We start from the raw sequence: 25594 nt of genomic DNA, 5'->3' as shown, positions 1-25594 counted from the left end.
ATTACCTAGTCCAAGAATATTAGTAGAATCTGTCCAGTTACTCTTAACTTTGTGTTCTTATCCATTGGATATAATATATAATAGGATATTACCTAGTCCAAGAATATTAGTAGAATCTGTCCAGTTACTCTTAACTTTCCATGTGTTCTTATCCATATTAGATATAATATATAATAGGATATTACCTAGTCCAAGAATATTAGTAGAATCTGTCCAGTTACTCTTAACTTTGTGTTCTTATCCATTGGATATAATATATAATAGGATATTACCTAGTCCAAGAATATTAGTAGAATCTGTCCAGTTACTCTTAACTTTCCATGTGTTCTTATCCATATTAGATATAATATATAATAGGATATTACCTAGTCTAAGAATATTAGTAGAATCTGTCCAGTTACTCTTAACTTTCCATGTATTCTTATTCATTGGATATAATATATAATAGGATATTACCTAGACCAAGAATATTAGTAGAATCTGTCCAGTTACTCTTAACTTTCCATGTGTTCTTATCCATTGGTTATAATATATAATAGGATATTACCTAGACCAAGAATATTAGTAGAATCTGTCCAGTTACTCTTAACTTTCCATGTATTCTTATCCATTAGATATAATATATAATAGGATATTACCTAGACCAAGAATATTAGTAGAATCTGTCCAGTTACTCTTAACTTTCCATGTATTCTTATCCATATTAGATATAATATATAATAGGATATTACCTAGTCCAAGAATATTAGTAGAATCTGTCCAGTTACTCTTAACTTTCCATGTGTTCTTATCCATTAGATATAATATATAATAGGATATTACCTAGTCCAAGAATATTAGTAGAATCTGTCCAGTTACTCTTAACTTTATGTTCTTATCCATATTAGATATAATATATAATAGGATATTACCTAGACCAAGAATATTAGTTGAATCTGTCCAGTTACTCTTAACTTTCCATGTATTCTTATCCATTGGATATAATATATAATAGGATATTACCTAGACCAAGAATATTAGTAGAATCTGTCCAGTTACTCTTAACTTTCCATGTATTCTTATCCATATTAGATATAATATATAATAGGATATTACCTAGTCCAAGAATATTAGTAGAATCTGTCCAGTTACTCTTAACTTTCCATGTATTCTTATCCATTAGATATAATATATAATAGGATATTACCTAGTCCAAGAATATTAGTAGAATCTGTCCAGTTACTCTTAACTTTCCATGTATTCTTATCCATTAGATATAATATATAATAGGATATTACCTAGTCCAAGAATATTAGTAGAATCTGTCCAGTTACTCTTAACTTTCCATGTATTCTTATCCATATTAGATATAATATATAATAGGATATTACCTAGTCCAAGAATATTAGTAGAATCTGTCCAGTTACTCTTAATTTTCCATGTATTCTTATCCATTAGATATAATATATAATAGGATATTACCTAGTCCAAGAATATTAGTAGAATCTGTCCAGTTACTCTTAACTTTCCATGTATTCTTATCCATTAGATATAATATATAATAGGATATTACCTAGTCCAAGAATATTAGTAGAATCTGTCCAGTTACTCTTAACTTTCCATGTATTCTTATCCATATTAGATATAATATATAATAGGATATTACCTAGTCCAAGAATATTAGTAGAATCTGTCCAGTTACTCTTAACTTTCCATGTATTCTTATCCATTAGATATAATATATAATAGGATATTACCTAGTCCAAGAATATTAGTAGAATCTGTCCAGTTACTCTTAACTTTGTGTTCTTATCCATTGGATATAATATATAATAGGATATTACCTAGTCCAAGAATATTAGTAGAATCTGTCCAGTTACTCTTAACTTTCCATGTATTCTTATCCATATTAGATATAATATATAATAGGATATTACCTAGTCCAAGAATATTAGTAGAATCTGTCCAGTTACTCTTAACTTTCCATGTATTCTTATCCATTAGATATAATATATAATAGGATATTACCTAGTCCAAGAATATTAGTAGAATCTGTCCAGTTACTCTTAACTTTGTGTTCTTATCCATTGGATATAATATATAATAGGATATTACCTAGTCCAAGAATATTAGTAGAATCTGTCCAGTTACTCTTAACTTTGTGTTCTTATCCATTGGATATAATATATAATAGGATATTACCTAGTCCAAGAATATTAGTAGAATCTGTCCAGTTACTCTTAACTTTCCATGTGTTCTTATCCATATTAGATATAATATATAATAGGATATTACCTAGTCCAAGAATATTAGTAGAATCTGTCCAGTTACTCTTAACTTTGTGTTCTTATCCATTGGATATAATATATAATAGGATATTACCTAGTCCAAGAATATTAGTAGAATCTGTCCAGTTACTCTTAACTTTCCATGTGTTCTTATCCATATTAGATATAATATATAATAGGATATTACCTAGTCTAAGAATATTAGTAGAATCTGTCCAGTTACTCTTAACTTTCCATGTATTCTTATTCATTGGATATAATATATAATAGGATATTACCTAGACCAAGAATATTAGTAGAATCTGTCCAGTTACTCTTAACTTTCCATGTGTTCTTATCCATTGGTTATAATATATAATAGGATATTACCTAGACCAAGAATATTAGTAGAATCTGTCCAGTTACTCTTAACTTTCCATGTATTCTTATCCATTAGATATAATATATAATAGGATATTACCTAGACCAAGAATATTAGTAGAATCTGTCCAGTTACTCTTAACTTTCCATGTATTCTTATCCATATTAGATATAATATATAATAGGATATTACCTAGTCCAAGAATATTAGTAGAATCTGTCCAGTTACTCTTAACTTTCCATGTGTTCTTATCCATTAGATATAATATATAATAGGATATTACCTAGTCCAAGAATATTAGTAGAATCTGTCCAGTTACTCTTAACTTTATGTTCTTATCCATATTAGATATAATATATAATAGGATATTACCTAGACCAAGAATATTAGTTGAATCTGTCCAGTTACTCTTAACTTTCCATGTATTCTTATCCATTGGATATAATATATAATAGGATATTACCTAGACCAAGAATATTAGTAGAATCTGTCCAGTTACTCTTAACTTTCCATGTATTCTTATCCATATTAGATATAATATATAATAGGATATTACCTAGTCCAAGAATATTAGTAGAATCTGTCCAGTTACTCTTAACTTTCCATGTATTCTTATCCATTAGATATAATATATAATAGGATATTACCTAGTCCAAGAATATTAGTAGAATCTGTCCAGTTACTCTTAACTTTGTGTTCTTATCCATTGGATATAATATATAATAGGATATTACCTAGTCCAAGAATATTAGTAGAATCTGTCCAGTTACTCTTAACTTTCCATGTATTCTTATCCATATTAGATATAATATATAATAGGATATTACCTAGTCCAAGAATATTAGTAGAATCTATCCAGTTACTCTTAACTTTCCATGTATTCTTATCCATTAGATATAATATATAATAGGATATTACCTAGTCCAAGAATATTAGTAGAATCTGTCCAGTTACTCTTAACTTTCCATGTATTCTTATCCATTAGATATAATATATAATAGGATATTACCTAGTCCAAGAATATTAGTAGAATCTGTCCAGTTACTCTTAACTTTGTGTTCTTATCCATTGGATATAATATATAATAGGATATTACCTAGTCCAAGAATATTAGTAGAATCTGTCCAGTTACTCTTAACTTTCCATGTATTCTTATCCATTAGATATAATATATAATAGGATATTACCTAGTCCAAGAATATTAGTAGAATCTGTCCAGTTACTCTTAACTTTCCATGTATTCTTATCCATTAGATATAATATATAATAGGATATTACCTAGTCTAAGAATATTAGTAGAATCTGTCCAGTTACTCTTAACTTTCCATGTATTCTTATCCATATTAGATATAATATATAATAGGATATTACCTAGTCTAAGAATATTAGTAGAATCTGTCCAGTTACTCTTAACTTTCCATGTATTCTTATTCATTGGATATAATATATAATAGGATATTACCTAGTCCAAGAATATTAGTAGAATCTGTCCAGTTACTCTTAACTTTCCATGTATTCTTATCCATTAGATATAATATATAATAGGATATTACCTAGTCCAAGAATATTAGTAGAATCTGTCCAGTTACTCTTAACTTTCCATGTATTCTTATCCATTAGATATAATATATAATAGGATATTACCTAGTCCAAGAATATTAGTAGAATCTGTCCAGTTACTCTTAACTTTATGTTCTTATCCATATTAGATATAATATATAATAGGATATTACCTAGACCAAGAATATTAGTAGAATCTGCCCAGATACTCTTAACTTTCCATGTATTCTTATCCATTAGATATAATATATAATAGGATATTACCTAGTCCAAGAATATTAGTAGAATCTGTCCAGTTACTCTTAACTTTCCATGTATTCTTATCCATTAGATATAATATATAATAGGATATTACCTAGTCCAAGAATATTAGTAGAATCTGTCCAGTTACTCTTAACTTTCCATGTATTCTTATCCATTAGATATAATATATAATAGGATATTACCTAGTCTAAGAATATTAGTAGAATCTGTCCAGTTACTCTTAACTTTCCATGTATTCTTATCCATTAGATATAATATATAATAGGATATTACCTAGTCCAAGAATATTAGTAGAATCTGTCCAGTTACTCTTAACTTTCCATGTATTCTTATTCATTAGATATAATATATAATAGGATATTACCTAGACCAAGAATATTAGTAGAATCTGTCCAGTTACTCTTAACTTTCCATGTGTTCTTGTCCATTGGATCTGGGTCCCCAAACTTCTCTGGCTATTAGTAATTTATAGATCTATAATTGCAAAACAAGGGTAACGACTTTAATAAACGCGACGCTTTAAAACTGTAGGAAAAATGAACATTAATACTTGTAGAGTGTCAGAACTGAATAAGCAGAATATAAATTTGTTTAGGAAAACAAAATTGTAAGTAAAATTGTTGCAAAACTGCTAAATACTAGATACTGTTTAAGAACTTAATTATAGAGATGCTTCGCTTACACCATTGTACTTTTTTTGTCCTAGGAATCAGTATTCCGAAAATCAGATAAATAGGATAAATAATATCTCATAAAAGTTAAAAATCATCGTGTTGGAAATGGTCATACAGACCTTCTTGTAAATCCAAGAAATCATAATGCAAAGTTTGAAATCAATAGGACAATTCTAACATGTATTAATTAATAAAAAGAGCTAACCGTTACGACCTTAATTATAGAAAAGCTTTGCTCTAAAAGAAATAAATTATTTTTTTGCTAAATTCCACTAGAATTAAAATAAGAAAAGTATAAATAAAAAATGTCAATTTGTTTAAAGATTATATCACCTCCATAGTTGGATAAACTATCTGAGTCTGATACTGTTGGAGTAGGGCTTGTGGGATATTTGGAGGAAAACAGTTTCTGAAAACAAAGAGACACCTAGTGAGTGAAATTATAACTATAATTATAGAGTAGGGCTTGGGGGATATTTGGAGGAAAACAATTTCTGAAACAAAGAGTCGCCCAGTGAGTAAAATTATAACTAAAATTATAGAGTAGGGCTTGTGGGATATTGGGAGGAAAACAGTTTCTGAAACAAAATGACGCCTAGTGAGTGAAATTATAACTATAATTATAGAGTAGAGCTTGAGGGATATTTGGAGGAAAACAGTTTCTGAAACAAAGAGACGCCTAGTGAGTGAAATTATAACTATAATTATAGAGTAGGGCTTGAGGGATATTGGGAGGAAAACAATTTCTGAAAGAAAAAGACGCCAATTGAGTGAAATTTTAACTATAATTAAAGAGTAGGGCTTGAGGGATATTTGGAGGAAAACAGTTTCTGAAAACAAAGAGACGCCTATTGAGTGAAATTATAACTATAATTATAGAGTAGGGCTTGAGGGATATTGGGAGGAAAACAATTTCAGAAACATATAGATGCCTTGTAACTATTGAGTCAAATTATAAATATAATTATAGAGTAGGGTTTGGGTGATATTTGGAGGAAAACAATTTCTGAAAGAAAAAAACGCCTAGTGAGTGAAATTATAACTATAATTATAGAGTAGGGCTTGTGGAATATTTGGAGGAAAACAGTTTCTGAAACAAAGAGAGACGCCTAGTGAGTGAAATTATAACTATAATTATAGAGTAGGGCTTGAGGGATATTGGGAGGAAAACAATTTCTGAAAACAAAGAGACGCCTATTGAGTCAAATTATAACTATAATTATAGAGTAGGGCTTGGGGGATATTTGGAGGAATATTGGAGGCATCTCCCCCCCCCAAAAAAAAAATTCCAGGACCTATTGGAAGCTACTATAAAGGAGAATCATAACGATTCAGTGGTTAGAAAAATCCTGAATAATCAACTGACCATCCATCATTGTATCATTTATTGTAATTTAGGAGAGAGACACCTTGTGACATATAATGAAACTAAATATAATAATAACCTAACTAAATCCATCATAGTATCAGCTATTGTAATTATTATTTAGGAGAGAGACACCTTGCGACAAATAATGAAACTAAAAATAATAATTACCTGACTAAATCCATCATAGTATCAGCTATTATAATTATTATTTAGGAGAGAGACACCTTGTGATAAATAATGAAACTAAAAATAATAATTACCTGACCAAATCCATCATAGTATCAGCTACTGTAATTGAGGAGAGAAACACCTTGTGACAAGTAATGAAACTAAATAAATTAATAACCTGACCAAATCCATCATAGTATCATCTACTGTAATTTAGGAGAGAGACACCTTGTGACAAGTAATGCAACTAAATAAATATATTACCTGACCAAATCCATCATAGTATCAGCTACTGTAATTTAGGAGAGAGACACCTTGTGACAAGTAATGAAACTAAATAAATTAATAACCTGACCAAATCCATCATAGTATCATCTACTGTAATTTAGGAGAGAGACACCTTGTGACAAGTAATGAAACTAAATAAATTAATAACCTGACCAAATCCATCATAGTATCAGCTACTGTAATTTAGGAGAGAGACACCTTGTGACAAGTAATGAAACTAAATAAATATATTACCTGACCAAATCCATCATAGTATCAGCTACTGTAATTTAGGAGAGAGACACCTTGTGACAAGTAGTGAAACTAAATAAATTAATAACCTGACCAAATCCATCATAGTATCAGCTACTGTAATTTAGGAGAGAGACACCTTGTGACAAGTAATGAAACTAAATAAATTAATAACCTGACCAAATCCATCATAGTATCAGCTACTGTAATTTAGGAGAGAGACACCTTGTGACAAGTAATGAAACTAAATAAATATATTACCTGACCAAATCCATCATAGTATCATCTACTGTAATTTAGGAGAGAGACACCTTGTGACAAGTAATGAAACTAAATAAATATATTACCTGACCAAATCCATCATAGTATCATCTACTGTAATTTAGGAGAGAGACACCTTGTGACAAGTAATGAAACTAAATAAATATATTACCTGACCAAATCCATCATAGTATCAGCTACTGTAATTTAGGAGAGAGACACCTTGTGACAAGTAATGAAACTAAATAAATTAATAACCTGACCAAATCCATCATAGTATCATCTACTGTAATTTAGGAGAGACACCTTGTGACAAGTAGTGAAACTAAATAAATTAATAACCTGACCAAATCCATTTAGTTTAGTTTAGTTTAGTTTAGTTTAGTTTAGTTTAGTTTAGTTTAGTTTAGTTCAGAGCGTGGAGCGAACAACATCTCTCTCTCTCTAGCCCATGTGTGTGTACTAGTCTGTACAGCACACCCCCCGCTCTTTACTAATTTCCCCTTTACCCCACGTCCGTGGTCCCTCCGCGTGTTGGTACTGGGAAGATATGGTAGCCATGGGCAAACTCGTATATAGTTTTGGCACCATATTTTACACCGCCGTCTAGGTAAAATCGCCAGTGTAAAACCGTTTTATACTATCCTAGTGAAAAATCGCCTAATCAAGTGAAATAAAAATCCGCAGTATTTTATCTATTTCTATTTTAAACTTGGCCACATCATACGAGGGCCAAATCTGTGTCGTGCTCTCATTGGCTAGATAGTAAGTAGCGTCAACAACAAACCACGCTATTGGCTGTTATCAATATTTCCTCGCACCCTATTGGTTAGCTGCATTCAAAATCACCTCCATCTTAGCCACACGGCTTCACTCGCTTGAAAATGTTGCCGGAACAATCATCTCCCGAATTTTGGAAAAAAATGGAAGTGATTTTTGACAAAAAATTCGAGGAATATGATAACAAAAAAGCCAAGGTAAGACACGAAGAAGTTTTTAATACTATCTCTAGCCACAAAAAAGAAATAGATGCGGTTAAAAAACAATTTTCCGAACTTAGTGACAAAATCTCTGTACTTGAACAAATTGATAATTTTAAGGATGCCCAAATATCGGCAGAAACTCTAAAAGCGATTAAGGATAGTATAGCGGTTCTTCAGAGTAAATTCGAAACACAAGCAAATAACGATGACAATTTTAAACGTTATTCCTTCTTTCAGAATTCCTGCCGCGAGCAGAGAAGTAGGGCGTGGAGCCTGCGGGTGACGAACTTCCAGTCACCGCACTGCCGTGAGAAGATCACGATGCTCAAGATATACAACACACTCATTCTGCCCTCACTAAAGATAGCCCACCGTAATGGCCTCCTCGATTTCGTCCCCCAGTACTGGGGGGACGTCATCGAGTACGCACACCACTTGCCGTTCAACCCCAAGAAGAAGGAGATCCCCCAGGCCATCTTCAGGTTTCATAGCCGCGTCCACCTCCAAGCGGTAATGATCTCCAAGCGTCCCGTCCTCGAGGAGTATACAGCTAAGATGAACCAGTACAAGTCAGCCAACCAGAGTGTGTCCCCTGCACCTTATTACCCAGGAAGAATGATGAAAGTACAGTATGACGCGACGCGCTTGAATAAAAGCGTCCAGACGTTTCTGCACTCAACTAAGCTGATCTCCCGTACGAAAATAATGGGAGAGACTGTGGCCTTTCAGATCAAGTCTGGATCTAAATGGCAAAAAGTATTGAATCCATTTGCCGACACACTAATTGGTATGACTAAACAAATACCTGGCACCGAGAAGCTGTTCAACACATCAACGGAGCCCCCCCTGATCAAATACAACAGCGTGCCCTACACAGACAGAGGATCGTTCTTCCCTAACTCAAAGTTTTGCAATCCCCTCATCACAGAGGATGATTTTGAGGATAACTTTGAACCTCCTCCCAACGCTGCCAACATGGACGAGTTCCCACCCCTAGAGCCCGCCACCACCTCTGACACGGCAACTGCCAATGTCCCTGAGGCCGAGGATGAGAATGCCCCAGCCGAGCCGACTCCAACTCCAGCTCCAGCAGCAGCATCCAACGTAGCAGCAGCTCCAGCCCCTGCCACAGCAGCAGCCCGCCCAGTAGCCAAGGAGCCAGAAGCGGACTCAGCTAGACTGCAGCCGCTACCACAACTGAAATCTCTGCCTGCAAGAACTGCAAAGAAAACTAACGACAGTAAGATAAAATAAATAGATAGTTATTTTTGAGCAGATAACAAATACTTACTGTCCTCAAAGACTCTATTACTAATTACTAATTTAATCCATTAGTTCTATGTAACACAGCATATGTTATATGTTGTATCACAATTAATTCTGATCTGTTTTTTTCTCCTTGTCATCGTTGTCAAAAGAATAAAAAACACACGTATAGAATTTAACTCTATTTTAACCTACCTACCCCCTATGTCAACATTTAGATTAAAATTATTGATTACAGATTTTGTATCTAGCAAATACACCACGGGGGGGGGGGGGGAAAGAGTAAAGAGCGGAGGCACATCACCTCCTGACTAAATGTTTTATCTATTTCACTATTATTACTATTGTAAATATGTTTATGTTTTATGTATGCTGATATATATTGTTTTTCAGTCGTTCCCACTGGATGATATACGAGCTAATCCTCCTGCGATAAACCTAGACTCCACACCAGTACCCTACAAGCCTCCCTAATGGATTAAATGAACAGGTACCTGCTAATTTAAATCTTAACCCGACACTAGACCTCCTAAACCCTATTTATGGCCAGCATTTTGATGGATTCAACGAGGAATTTGGTATTAACTGTCAATATATGTCCGAAAATGAAGCAATAACTAAATTAAAATCTTTTAGAGAACAACTGATAATTTTATTTTCTTTAAACTGTCAATCAATTAACTCTAAATTTGATGAATTGGTGGCGTGCATAGACAAATTTAATTGCAAAGGAATACGGCCCAGCGTTCTTGCATGTCAAGAGCTCTGGGCAAATTCCAATGCAAATTTTGATGTGTATAATATCGAAGGCTATAACTGGCATGTCAACCTTAGAAAATCACAAAGGGGGGGAGGGGTGGGTTTACTCGTACAAAAACATTATAAAGTAGTAAGAATGTTTGACAATATCTCTTTTAAAGAACGTATATGTGAATCTATCTGTCTCAAATGTTCGTTTAATGGATTTAAATTCTTGGTGTTGAACACCTATAGACCGCCTAATCAAAGTAATGCTGAACTTGATGAATTTTTTGAAATTTACCTTGAACTATTGGATAGGATTATGTCACTCAACCTACCGTTTTTTATTGTTGGAGACATTAATCTTGATTTGTTCAAGATTAATGAAAACAACAGCCCAAGTATGCGTCTGCTAGAGTCATTAAATTTCAACGGCATTTTGAATACAATTACCAGAGCCACTAGAATCACAAAAAACACTTCAACTTTGATTGACATTTTTGGTGTTGGTAATTTTATTCCAAATCTTATGTTGTCTTGTGTCTTAACATCACAAATAAGTGACCACTTGTTGCTGATAAATGCGTATAGAATTAATGCTAACAAAAAACCAAAACAACCTGATTCTTATGAAAAAAGGTTGCTAGGCGATGATAACATTAATTCACTGAATGACGCACTTTTCAGTACCGATTGGTCAAATGTACTTAACCAAAATGACGTCAATGTTGCCTATAGTAATTTTATAGTAAAGTTTCTTGAGTTATACAACACCTTATGCCCCATTGTAAAAGTCAAAAAAAACTTAAGGGTCCAGCCCCAACAGCCCTTCATGAACGAGTACCTCTTGAGAATGAGGGAGCACAAACACACCCTCCATGACAATTTTCTTAGGGAAAGAACAAGGGAAAGTGAGCTGTTGTATAACTCTTATAGAAACTCTTACAATAGAAATGTACGACGTGCAAAACTTGAATACTATAGATCAAATATAAGAAATTGCGGCAGAGACAGTAAAAAATTATGGCGTTGTTTAAAAGATATGCTAGGATTTGATCAAAAGAGTGCTGAGTGTTCATATTTGGAGGTCGGGGATAGGAAAGTAGAGGGTGACCAAGCTATCGCTAACGAATTCAATTCCTATTTTAGCCAGATTGGAACCTCCCTTAAACCTGAGATCCCAACAACAGAAAAAAATTTTGCAGAATATTTACCCCCCCCCCATCCAAGACTCAATCTTTTTTGAACCTCTCTATCCTTTCAAAGTAATAAATTTGATAAGAAACATCAGGCCCAAAAGGTCCACAGACATTAACGATGTAAGTATGTTCTTAATTTCCCGTTGTGCGGATGTTATCACACACCCCCTTTGCCATATCTATAACCTTTCCCTCCAATCTGGCATTTTTCCTGATGGAATGAAGATAAGCAAAATTATTGTCCTCCACAAATCAGGTTCACTCAATCAGAGGGATAACCATCGTGGTATATCATTGATTGATAACCTAAGCAAGCCCCTGGAAAAATACGTATGCGATAGCTTGGTAAATTTTTTGGATGAAAAAAACTTTTTTAACTGCAGACAATTTGGGTTCAGGAAAAACATTTCAACTTACCATAATGTTCTTGACCTCTCAAATATGATCACTCAGTGCCTAGGTCGAAACAATTCCTGTATGTCCATATTTTTGGACATACGGAAGTGTTTCGACATGATCCCTAGAAATCTGTTGTTTGAAAAGTTAAAGAATGCAGGGATTAGGGGATTACCACTACAATGGTTCCATTCATATTATAGTAATAGGCGTCAAAAGGTGTACTTTAAGGGGCTGTTTTCATCTACATTGGAAGAGATTATCATAGGCGTATTACAGGGGTCAGTCCTTGGCCCAGTATTATTTTTAATTTTCATAAATGATCTTGCAAATTGTAGCCCAGAAGTTTTCATTAATCTTTTCGCTGATGATGCCCTAACCTTCATGGAAAGGAATTCATTAGCGGAATTGATTGAACTCGCAAAAACAACTATCCCTAAGCTGACCGCCTGGTATAACGCAAATGAACTCTTAATCCATCCCCTCAAGACCAAAGTTATGGTCTTTACTTCCCCCAGAGAAAATCTTACCCCTGAAGAAATTCAATTGAAAACGGAATTCAATGTCTACATAGACATGAACAACGTAGGTGAAAGCATCCCTGAAAAGATCACAAAATTAAACCTTGTAGATGATAATAATGAGGGTTTTGTAAAGCACTTAGGAATCAGTCTGGATACAAAATTAAAGTTTTCTTATCACCTTAAAAAAGTACATGCAAAAATTTCAAAGATTATTTATTCTATGCGCGTTATGCGCCACTTTCTTGATAAGAAACACTTAAAGATTTTATATTCCAGCTATATTAAGGCAAATGTGGAATACTGCTGCCTTCTCTTTACAGCCTGTCCAGCCTATCTTTTAAATCCAATTTTGAAAATCCAGAAGGCAGCAGTAAGAATCATAGAAAACTTACCCAGTAGAGCACACACAGCAGAATATTTTAAAAGTAATGGGATTTTACCCATTAATCTATTAATTAAATTTAATGTCTGTAAATTTATGTATAGGTACCTACACGGCTTACAGCCAGAAATTTTTAATAATACCTGGGAAATCTCCCGTGATCGCCACAGGTACAACACAAGAAATGTAAATAATTTTGCATACGCAAATGGAGCAAATAGAAATTTTTTACTAAATTCACCCCTTCATTCTTTTCCCACAATTTTTAACAGTCTCCCCAACAATATAAAACAAATAGTAAATGAAAAAGAATTCAATAGAAAATGTTTCACCTACTTTCTTAACCAAATTGATTTTACGTAGGTACCTATAAAAAACAAAAATCACTTATTTCTACTAATGGTAAGTGTTCTAATATTTATTTATCTATGCCTTAAACTCAAAAATCAAAAAATAGGATCTGTAAGATCCGATCTCTCACCCGGGTAGCTAGGGGGGGGGGGGGGGTATACAGTGCTTCCTACAAAATTTCACCAAATTCCCAAAATCTTAACTTTTTAAACTTAATTATGTTTATTCATACTCATTATATTCATCAAATATCACCAGAATCCTTTTCTCCATCAATCATTAACTTCATCAATTCCATTGTCATTCTTAACTATCTTATTTTATTTCTGGCATCGCCGGAAAAAAATCTTATATTTGTGCACGGAAACACCCAGTTATAGAGTAGCATTGGCGTTATTAAGTTGTTGAGGTATTAGTTTTTTGTGAGGTTGGATATACAACGACGTAAGTTACTTACAACAGCAACAGCAGAGGATTGTTAACGTGAATAATTAATCCATTAATTTGGAGAGGTTATTTATTTTAACAATTTTATACAAACAAATCAAAACTTTTTTTTCATGCACTTTTTATTTATTTAGTTGTTGCTGCGGTTACATAGGTATTAAGCACCAGAGTAAGGTGACTCTAGCAGACTCTAACTACTAAAATATCTAAACGATTGGTTGATACATATTTCCAATTCTTTCATTTATACATTCATCACTAAATTAGGCGTCAATATTTACAGGTGTTCAACCTAACTTAAATCCATTCACTTAGTCTTTTAGTCTTTAGTCTCTAGCTCACTCTCTCTCCTCAAACTCTTCTTCCACCCTTCTCACTCAGCCATACCGTCGGTCAGTTCCTCCTCAGATCAGATCACTCAGTCATTTAATCCTCATTAGCGTCAACAACTTCTGGCAGATAAGGTGACTGACGCCGCGCACTAAGAGTCTGAGCGCATCTTTCCGCGCACACCAAAAGCCTTCCTTCGACGATAAGGACGGCGGCTTGTGTGCGCCGCAAAGAGCACAGCCCGGACAGGTGGCCTGTCAAGCTGCGGGGTTGCCTGACAAAGATAAATGAGCGCAGCTCATTTATCTCGTCATAAACCCCAGCCATTTCGATGTAAACATCGTCCTCAATTTGAACCTCCCAGAGATAAAACTCTGCCAACAAAGAAGCGTTTGTTAAACGCCCAGATAAGTTACTCCAAGGACCGGCCGCCGCGGTCAGAACTCTGGTGCGCAGCCACTCGAGCGCCAAACCTGCCATCTCCTTCTCTATCTCTATTTCCAGTCCTTGATGTCAAACTTCTCTACAGTCAAAATTTCTCTTCTTAAGTCTTAACGTCTTAACGTCTTATTAATCCTTATAAAAGAATCTTCACTCGAAGAACAATTCCAGTAAACTGATGTGTTTCTAAAAATGATTTTTTATCCTTCTTAAATAGAATCAAACAAAAAAGCACATTCTTAATATCAAACTTAAATAAGAATTACATTTCAAAGTAGCAAAGCCACTCTATAACAAACCTAGCCGAACATACTTACACACGATATTAAAACTGCCAATGCACGTCGCCACTTAAATAACTTAAATGAAAGTCTAGTTAAGTCGGTTTTTCTCTAAATACTCAAAATCTTCTTTTAGTTTTCCTTTTTTACTAAATTTTTACTTAGTTTTTTCAGATAATATTCTTCATTTTCTCCTTACTTTACTAGGTACATATGCGCGCCCACCGTACATATGTAATCCTTGTTATTGCAATGTTTAAAATCCATCAAGCCCTCAAGTTTTTACTTAACGAAAAACCCAAATATGTAAATTTATTCTTATTTAATAAACGCCACAGGGATGTAGGAATATAGTGTCGGTTCGGAAATAAATTAGCAGGTATCAAAGAAATGTGGGACTAAAATCCCACGGGATTTAAAATACTCAGTTCTTAAAATCATTAAATCCGGGAACGTTAGGGCGGTGGGAGTCGCAGTTTATAACGGGAATAAAAACATGGCCAACTTCCATGGCACCGATAACATAATTGTATTGGTCTTATTTTTGGAAACCCCGTATGGATTCTAGTGGAATGATTGTTAGATGGTATATTCAGCATACCTTAGTATAGTAGTTTTATATATGTCTTTATATGTCTAGTTAAGTAACTAAAATTGTTACAACTATTTTCTAAGCTCTGAAACGATTTGGTAAGCGCCACGAAGAACTGCGGTTCAACAACCCCGGCCGGGGTTAAGCCATCCACTCGCTTCACAGCTTGCTCAGTGTTCAAATTATATATAAATTGTATAGTAAAATGTAAAATGTAGGTGAACGGGGAAGGAGAAGTTCACTACAACCCTGAGCTAGGTACATAAATAGTAAATGTACTACAGAATCTTAATATGCTAATAAATTACAATCTGATTATTTATCTACCACAATGAAAGTTGTGTTCTATAATATGTATTTATTTATTAATTATCTTGCCTGCAATCTCTTTCAGGAAGAAACTTAGTAACTTATTAATATGCAATCTTTTTCAGGAAGAAACCTAATAGTCAAAAATTGTAAACTTTATTAGTAACTCGCCCTAATTATATGCACCTTAGAGGAAATAAATCTTATCTTATCTTATCATAGTATCATCTACTGTAATTTAGGAGAGAGACACCTTGTGACAAGTAGTGAAACTAAATAAATTAATAACCTGACCAAATCCATCATAGTATCATCTACTGTAATTTAGGAGAGAGACACCTTGTGACAAGTAATGAAACTAAATAAATTAATAACCTGACCAAATCCATCATAGTATCATCTACTGTAATTTAGGAGAGAGACACCTTGTGACAAGTAATGAAACTAAATAAATTAATAACCTGACCAAATCCATCATAGTATCATCTACTGTAATTTAGGAGAGAGACACCTTGTGACAAGTAATGAAACTAAATAAATATATTACCTGACCAAATCCATCATAGTATCATCTACTGTAATTTAGGAGAGAGACACCTTGTGACAAGTAATGAAACTAAATAAATATATTACCTGACCAAATCCATCATAGTATCAGCTGTAGTCACATTCCTCTGGTGTTTTGTGTCGGTCACGTTACTGTTTCCTGATTCTTCTGTCACACCTATATTATACAAATATTAAGAAAGTGATCAAAAGTAACAGGATCTGTGTCTGTCTGTCTGTACCGAAGGATCTCGCAACTCGGGTACTGTTTGTAGATTCTTCTGTCACACCTATATTATGAAAATATTAAGAAAGTGATCAAAAGTAACAGGATCTGTGTCTGTCTGTATGTACCGAAGGATCTCGCAACTCGGGTACTGTTTCCAGATTCTTCTGTCACACCTATATTATGAAAATATTAAGAAAGTGATCAAAAGTAACATGATCTGTGTCTGTCTGTCCGTACCGAAGGATCTCGCAACTCGGGTACTGTTTGCAGATTCAGGTGCTACACCTATATTATGAAATTAGTTAAGAAAGTAACCAATCCTTACATAAAAGTAAAAGGATGTTTGTGTGTGTGTGTGTGTATCTGTCTGTACAAAATGATCCCGCCAACTGCTGAACTGATATGCTTCTAATTTACAGGATAACTTTTCATATGTAGGGGGAATGTTTTTAGCTATTTTGGGGGAGGGTAACACCAACCTCCCGAGAGAAATTTAAATGCTAAAATTTAAAAAGAGGGATGGTCTACTCCTTAAGAGAGAGAAAGAGAGAGAGAGAGAGAGAGAGAGAGAGAGAGAGAGAGAGAGAGAGAGAGAGAGAGAAAGAGAAAGAGAAAGAGAAAGAGAAAGAGAAAGAGAAAGAGAAAGAGAAAGAAAGAAAGAGAGAGAGAGAGAGAGAGAGAGAGAGAGAGAGAGAGAGAGAGAGAGAGAGAGAGAGAGAGAAAGAGAAAGAGAAAGAGAAAGAGAAAGAGAAAGAGAAAGAGAAAGAGAAAGAGAAAGAGAAAGAAAGAAAGAGAGAGAGAGAGAGAGAGAGAGAGAGAGAGAGAGAGAGAGAGAGAGAGAGAGAAAGAGAGAAACAAATAGGTAACTGGACAAGGTGTCTCAAAAATCAGCCATGCGACGACATAAATATGAGGGATTTACCATATCTTTTACTAGAGTTGGCTCAATATAACTATATCGCTATTGGCTAGTTTTCTATAAGTATATATCTATTTATCTATTTCTCAATAAATCAATTTTCCTCCCCCGCCATTACTATCTAAAAGAAAGAAGTAAATATTTATTAATTTAAATGATTTTAAAAAGCTTTTTTTCAATTATATTTTTTTCACATTACCATCACCAAAGGGTTAATATGATTAAAATTTTAGTTTTAATATTTTAACACAAAGGAAGTGTCGCCACAATTGAATTCTTTTAAAATAAAGTTTTCTTCGATTTACTCTATTATGAACGTAAATTTTTTATTTATGAAAAAAGGATTAAATACTTCAATGTAATTCAAATATCAACATGAAGTGAACAACTTAATTCATTCCATAAACAAATAGAATAAAGGTCTTATCGCTTTGGTCAATGAGAGTTTAATGAGGATTATTGGAGCACTATGAGTTTTAAACACTTTACCATTGGAAGACTCGAGCTCATTTATAGACGTTTATTTCCTATATAGATCTGTCATGGATCTTGATGCAATAAAGCAGGCCGTTTTGTAAATGTTAAAAATTGGAAGATTTCATTAAATAAAAGTAATCGCAAATATACTTAGTAAATAGGACGTTTCTTTCCTACATATCCTCTCATCTCCCTCATTTTTGTGACGTCACATGACTGATTTTTAAGACACTTTGTCCAGTTACAACAGAAAGAGTTCTAAATTTCTCTTACTTTTAAAGTTTAAAGCTCTTTTACAATTGATTATATGATATAAATATATTTTATTTATTCAAGTTGAATACATTATAAAAGTAATATTTGTGTATTTATAAAATTTAGAATTAGTTCAATTTATTCAAGAGCATGATTTAACAGTTTAAATAAAGCGATTTTGACATTGAAGTATTGAGCTTTGAATATAATGATTTTAATTCTATATAACAAGCATGACAAGGCAGAGAGAGAGAGAGGGGACAATGGACTGTTTATTACACTAGTCCCTAAAGTTTTAAAATAATGTTTTTAATTTGTTGGCTTATCAACTTTGGAGACTTAGAATTTTGATTGGTTGGTTTATTTAGTTGAGTATACAAAAATTTCAACCACTTATTGTAATTTACAGAAGGAGTAATTTTGTGTATTAACATTGGGAATTTACTAAAATTGTGATATCCCTTTAGATCCCTGCATTGAAGCATTTGAATATAATGATTTTGATTTTATATAACAAACATGATAAGGCAGAGAGACATTAGGCTGTTTATTACTAGTCTTCAAAGATTTATAATAACATTCCTTATTCATTGAATTAAAAACTTTTTTCATTGAATTTGATTGGTTTGGTTATTAAGTTGAGTGTCCAAACGTTTCAACCACTAATTGTAATTTACAGTAGGGGAAATTGTGTGTATAAAGATTGGGATATACATTAATTTATCGGCCATTGTCTTATCCCTTTAGATCCCTGAGTAATAAGTATAGTTTTTAGTGTTCGTGTTTTAAAAAACCTTGGAATTAATGCAAGTGAAAATTTTATAACATAATAACAAGGTTGACAACATCCACTAATCCAAAGATTAGCATATCACACAACGTGACAAACGAAAATTGAGAGAGAGAGAGAGGGGACAATGGTTTATTTATTACACTAGTCCCCAAAGTTTTATATCAAAGTTTTCTAATACGTTGGCTTAACAACTTTGGGGACTTTGATTGGGTCGTTCATTTAGTTGAGTGTTCAAACGTTTCAACTACTAATTTTAATCTACAGAAGGGTAAATAAAGTGGTAGGAATTTTAATGTTGAGTAAAACTGGTAAAGTTTAAAATTGATAAAACGATTTTGACAAACTAACGCACGAGTAATGTAGACAGGTTTCTTTTTTGGAAAGATTATTGAAGAAATATCATGCAAGGCTTAAAATTGATAGGACGATACTGACATACGGAAGGCAAAAACAAAGTATAAGAGCTTCGCCTTTGGAAATAATACAACAAAGCAAACAAATATGAATAGTTATTTATTGCATCGTATCATAGACAGCTTTCCGCGGATAATAAAACGATATACTATAGGATTAATTCCGGTTTTGTTAGACCCTAGGAGCCGAAGGCCCTGGGTAACAAAACTTTATTAAACACATGATTTTTTATTTTATTATTCGTAGAAAACTGGATATAATACAATGCGATAGAATAATTTCCAGTATGGCCGAGAACTGGTTCTAATTCAGAGGATATTAAAAGGACTCTCCACAGAAAAATCAACTTTGGATTTTTGAAAATCTAACCTGAAACTATTATTCTCTGTTCAATTTTAGGCATTTTTTGTTTTTGTGGCATCGCGATCGAAGCCCTTTGAAAATTTTGTCCGCCGCCTATTTGTACTGCCGCTATAACAATATATACTACACTTTCCTCCACTCAATATATGTTCGCCGCTAAAGAACATTTGCTCCATTGCAACCGGCCGCTCTACGATTTATCCTCTTCCTTGACTGGACAATCCTGCCGCCTCCATTTTGTGTTCGCCTCCGCCAAATATAACCATCTTTTGCCGCAGTTGCCGCATTCATCGCCCTTCTCCGCCGCTACTCCGCTATACATTGCGTACGTAGCTATACACAACACCCCCAGCCTCCATTTAATTTCTGAACAAGGGAGAGAGGAGCATGTATTAAAAAGCGACGTACAGCGGAGTAGCGGCGGAGAAGGGCGATGAATGCGGCAACGGCGGCAAAAATAGAAGCTAAAAATCACTAAAGCAGCACAAATTAAATGGCGGGAGGATTCACTTAAAGGAGGTAAAAAATTTCAAAGGGCTTCGATCGCGATGCAACAAAAACAAAAAATGCCTAAAATTGAACAGAGAATAATAATTTCAGGTTAGATTTTCAAAAATTCAAAGTTGATTTTTCTGTGGAGAGTCCTTTTAATAGGTTTGGAAAATTAATTACCTACCTGGTTTAATACTCACTACTAGTATGATGCCAAGAATAACATCGTATCACAGACAGCTTTCCGCGGATAGCAGTATAGCTAAGAACCGGTTCTAATCCACCGGATATTAATCGGTTTGGAAGCCACACTGGAAAAAGAATTACCTACCTGGTTTAATACTCACTACCAGAATGATGCCGAGAATAACAGCAAATACTAAAATATTAATAATGTTAATTTAAATCTAGTGCTATGATGTATGTTCTTTTGTACAGCAAAATTTTATATTTTCAAGTGTTGATTTGAAGATGTTCAACGCAGGTTATGGGCTATTTACAATGTACCGATACCAAAATATTTTTAAGTTGAATATTGTACAGTACATATTACACAAGAATTGTTTTAAAGCATAAGCGTGCGAAAGGGGGTGTCAACACTCCCCATAATATTATCATTACCCAATGTCTACACCTCCAAGGCAAAACCCTATGCACGCACGTAACAAATGCACCTACTTGTAGTAGCTATAAATTTTTCCCAGAGAGAAATGGGACAATGGCTGTTTATTACACTAGTCCCCAAAGTTTTATAATAAGGTTTTCTTATTCGTTGGCTTAACAACTTTGGGGACTTCAGTGACTTTTGATTGGTTGTTTTTTTATTTAAGTGTTCAAATGTTTCAAAAACTAATTGTAATCTACTGAAGGTGTATTTTTGAGTATCATCATTGGGAATGTACATCAAATTATCAGCAATTGTCTTATCCCTTTAGATCTTTGGGAAAAACTGCACCTACTTGTAGTGGCCATATAGTAGACAATAGCTCGTAGACCAATTTTTCCAGACAAGGACAGATCCAAGGATCCTAAAAAGTATTCATATTTCAATTTATGTTTTTTTTTATCTAATAATGATGATAGTTTTATTACACAGATAGCAATAACAATTACTAACGTAGGTCATTAAAACAAAACACTTTACTAAAAAAAGAAATCTATCACTGAATGCGGCAAAAAATCATATTTCTTCCTCTAATCACGGACTGTTTAAATGATTCAAAAATTATATGCTAAACGAAGTAAACTATAAAGGTGCTACTCTACAAATAACTTATTATTACCTATTACTTAATTAGGGTGGGGTTCGATTTTTAAGTGATTATCCGCTTGTAATGGGATGCGATATTCAAACACTCAAGGACATTAGGTTAAGTAACATCCAACAGACAACCAACTCTTTGATTGCATGACCTTTGTCAGATGCGCGACATAGCAACATCTTTAGTTATGACGTGGTGTCTGGCCTAGATTCGAACCTATCACCTCCTCGATGATAAGCGGATACGCTACGTGTTGAGCCACGGTTTCGGGTGAGCAGCTACTCTACAAATATAGTTACCTATTGAGGCAATGAGTGATGGTATAATAAGTGGAATGATGACACTTTTCAGCATGTTAAGAAAAAGGGTTCCGATAAATTTCAGGTACATTACATCCCTATGAAAAAAAATTATTATTATAGGACATTTTAAGTAGCAAAACTACTCAATAATTTTATATGCCCGACTGTCTTAAACTTTTTAGGGGAAACGTGATTTTCTCGGATCCTATAAAAGATACAAGGCTGAAACTTCTTGTCAACGTCCCAATCGATATGGAGCATAATAAAGTATAAAACATCCATGTCGATCGAACAGCTTTTAGACAGGTTTTTAGCTACTTTTATATTTTCAATGTTTTGGGGAGAATGTTATAATAAGTGGAATGATCGAAACTTTTAACATGTTCAGAAAAGGATTCCAATAAATTTTAGGTACATTACATCCCTATAATAAAAACAAACTAATATTATGAATTTCTTGGCTTCTATAAAAGATAGATTGCTAAAACTTCTTATCAACGTCCCCATCGATATGGAGCATAATTAAGTATAAAACATCAATGTCGTTTGGACTGCTTTTAGACAGGTTTTAAGCTACTTTTATATTTACAATATTTTGGAGAAAATGTTATAAGTGGAATAATGACACTTTTTAACATGTTCAGAAAAAGGGTTCCAATGAATTTCAGGTACATTACATCCCTACAAAAAATAATATTATAAGACATTTTTAATAGATAAATATTATTTTAAGTTTTGATTATAAGTCATACTTTTTAATATAAAATAAAATTCCAGTTTTATTGATCAAACGGAGCCAATTTTTTATTTTATAATTCGTGGAAAATTGTCTAAAATACAATACGTGATTTATCAGTTTGGCTGTGAACAGGTTTTAATCCAGTGGAAATAATTGGAATAGTTATTTATCACAACGTGCTATAGGCAACTTTCCGCGAATTTTAAAATGAAAAATTATTAGATTAAATCAGGTATTAAGCATATGATTTACATTTTAATACTCGTGAAAACTTGCTGTATAACTATGTTATACATGATTTTCCATACTGGAAAGATGTTTGTTACCTGGGTAACCAGGGATTTGTTGGATCTTCATGGTTTTTAATTCCAACTCCAACGCCAATACCTTCATTAAAAATAAATTATAGTGTTACATATCTATCTATCAAACTACCTATACAAAAATTGAATTATAGCGTTGTATATTGGTAGGCTTGATTATTTGTGTGTCCAATAAATTGTCGAATATGTTTCTCTATCTGTTTGCTTTTTGTATATTTCTTTGTATCTGTCTATTTGTCTGTATCTATGTGAATATTCATCTCTTTAACTGTCTGTCTGTCGATCACTAATTATCGCCTGTCTCTAATAAGTCGTTGTATCCACCTATACACCTATCCAAAATAACTTTCTATGTATTATCTATCAAATGTCCATCAATTTATCCATTTATCCATTTATCTAAATATTTCTTTCTATCTATCTATCTATCAATTCAACCTTAAATCAACCTACTTATATATCTACCTATCTTACTTTTTACCTAGTTATTTTACCTCATATATCTATCAATTTTTCTATCTATCTTTCCAACTATCTATCTATCTATCCCCAACAATGCAATGCACCAACCTACAATAAATCCTGCAAATGTTGCTATAGTGAGCAAATTTTCCCCGCCCATTTTTCTGTATCTATCTATCTATCTGTCTATCTATCTATCTGTCTATCTGTCTATCTGTCTATCTGTCTATCTGTCTATCTGTCTATCTGTCTATCTGTCTATCTGTCTATCTGTCTATCTGTCTATCTGTCTATCTGTCTATCTGTCTATCTGTCTATCTATATATCTATCTATCTATCTGTCTATCTATTTATCTATATCTATCTATCTATATGTCTATCTACCAACCTATAATAACACCTGCAAAAGTTGCTATAGTGAGCAAGTTTTATATCAATACCCCGACCATCTGTTTGTATCTATCTATCTGTCTATCTATCTGTCTATCTATCTATCATATATCTATCTATCTATCTATCTATCTATCTATCTATCTATCTATCCATCTATCCATCTATCCATCTATCTATCTATCTATCTATCTATCTATCTATATATCTATCTATCTATCTATCTATCTATCTATCTATCTATCTATCTATCTATCTATCTATCTATCTATCTATCTATCTATCTATCTATCCATCTATCTATCTATCTATCTATCTATCTATCCATCTATCCATCTATCCATCTATCTATCTATCTATCTATCTATCTATCTATATATCTATCTATCTATCTATCTATCTATCTATCTATCTATCTATCTATCTATCTATCTATCTATCTATCTATCTATCTATCTGTCTGTATCTATCTAACTATCTATCTATCTATCTCTAACATTGTACTAACCTATAATAACTCCTGCAAATGTTGCTATAGTGAGCAAATTTTCCATCAGCACCCCGCCCATTTTCTCCTTCCTTATTTTAAACATTTTCATTGTTACAAATCTGAAAGTAAATAAGCTGCATTATGTTGTTAAAATTTTTGGTGAAAAAGATAGGCCACTTATTTCTATGTAATGAAAAATTTTAAAAAATGTATTAGATTACCCCCTCCCCCCCCAAATTTTAAATTTCAAATAACCAAACAGTTCCTTATGAATGTAGAAGCCAGGTATCAAAAGGGATAAGACAATAGCCGATAAACTGATGCACATCCCCAATGATGATTACAAATAGTGGTTGAAACGTTTGGACACTCAACCAAATTAACCAACCAATCAAAATTCACAAAAGTCCACAAAGTTGTTAAGTCAACAAATAAGAAAACGTTACTATAAAACTTTGGGGACTAGTGTAATAAACAGCACATTGTCCCCTATTTCTCAGATTAATATTAAAGAAAAAACCCAGACTTTTCCAAATGACGTAAAAGACCCAACCTAAAAAAATCTACTAAAATCTACTTTAAACCAAATGTGATATAGTAATAAGAAAATAGGTTTATTTTGCAAAGAGAGAAGGGACAATAGGCTGTTTAATAAACTTGTCCCCAAAGTTTTACAATAAAGTTTTCTTATTTTTTGGCTTAAAAACTTTGGGGACTTTAGTGAATTCTTATTGTTAATTGTTCAAACGTTTCAACCACTGATTTTGTGTATGATTATTGGGATGTACATTAATTTATCGGCCATTGTCTTATCCAATTAGATTCATGTGAAAATATACTTTGAACCAAATGTATTAATAAAAAATGGGTATGTTTTGGGTATTTCTCAGGGTCTAAAGGAATAAGACATTGGCCAATAAATTGATGTACATCCCCAATGATTATCCACAAAATCCCCCCTCATGTAGATTAAAATTCATACTCAACAAAAATAACCAAGCAATCAAAATTTACTAAAGTTCCCCAAGTTGTTAAGCCAATGAATTTATAAATTTTGGGGACTAGTGAAATAAACACAAAACAGCACATTGTCCCCCCTCTCTCTCTCTCTGACAAAAATCTACTTTAAACCAAATGTAATAAAATGGGTATTTTTTGGGTATTTCTGCATTTATCTAGAATAGATATTAAGCAATCATAGGTTTATACTAGGATCTACAGGGATAGGAACATGGATGATAAATTAAAGTACATTTCCAATGATGATAAACAAATTAAGCAATCTGTATATTTATTTTTTATAGTTTGGAGACTGCTAGTTTGAACCAATCAATCAAAATTAAATAAAAGTACCAAAAACTTTTTAGGAGAATCTAATTAATAACACTTATAGTGTCATTAGAAAAGGCATGTCTGTTAATAACATATTATCCATTGAAACTTTTGTTTAATC

General features: G+C 33.1%; 1 protein-coding gene across 2 annotated transcripts in view; it reads right to left on the bottom strand.

Moving 5' to 3' along the window:
- Positions 1–24272, bottom strand: part of LOC145304740 (excitatory amino acid transporter 3-like) — a 39512-nt gene extending 15240 nt beyond the window's left edge. For both annotated transcript variants that reach the window (XM_080146706.1, XM_080146705.1), the window contains exons 1-8: positions 24160–24272; positions 22803–22863; positions 21735–21832; positions 21133–21201; positions 20505–20552; positions 16319–16409; positions 5460–5535; positions 4817–4907 (exon numbers count right to left, since the gene is read on the bottom strand). In XM_080146706.1, coding sequence (XP_080002832.1) covers positions 4817–4907; positions 5460–5535; positions 16319–16409; positions 20505–20552; positions 21133–21201; positions 21735–21832; positions 22803–22863; positions 24160–24250 — 625 coding nt within the window. In that variant the 5' untranslated portion in view covers positions 24251–24272. The remainder of the gene's footprint in view (positions 1–4816; positions 4908–5459; positions 5536–16318; positions 16410–20504; positions 20553–21132; positions 21202–21734; positions 21833–22802; positions 22864–24159) is intronic.
- Between the last annotated feature and the right edge of the window lie 1322 nt (positions 24273–25594).

This window comes from Acartia tonsa, chromosome 13 (assembly GCF_053477335.1).
Source record: "Acartia tonsa isolate MP-2025a chromosome 13, ASM5347733v1, whole genome shotgun sequence".
Classification (NCBI taxonomy): Eukaryota; Metazoa; Arthropoda; class Copepoda; order Calanoida; family Acartiidae; genus Acartia; species Acartia tonsa.
The sequence above is the reverse complement of the archived record's forward strand: the minus strand, read 5'-3'. Positions and strand labels throughout refer to the sequence as shown.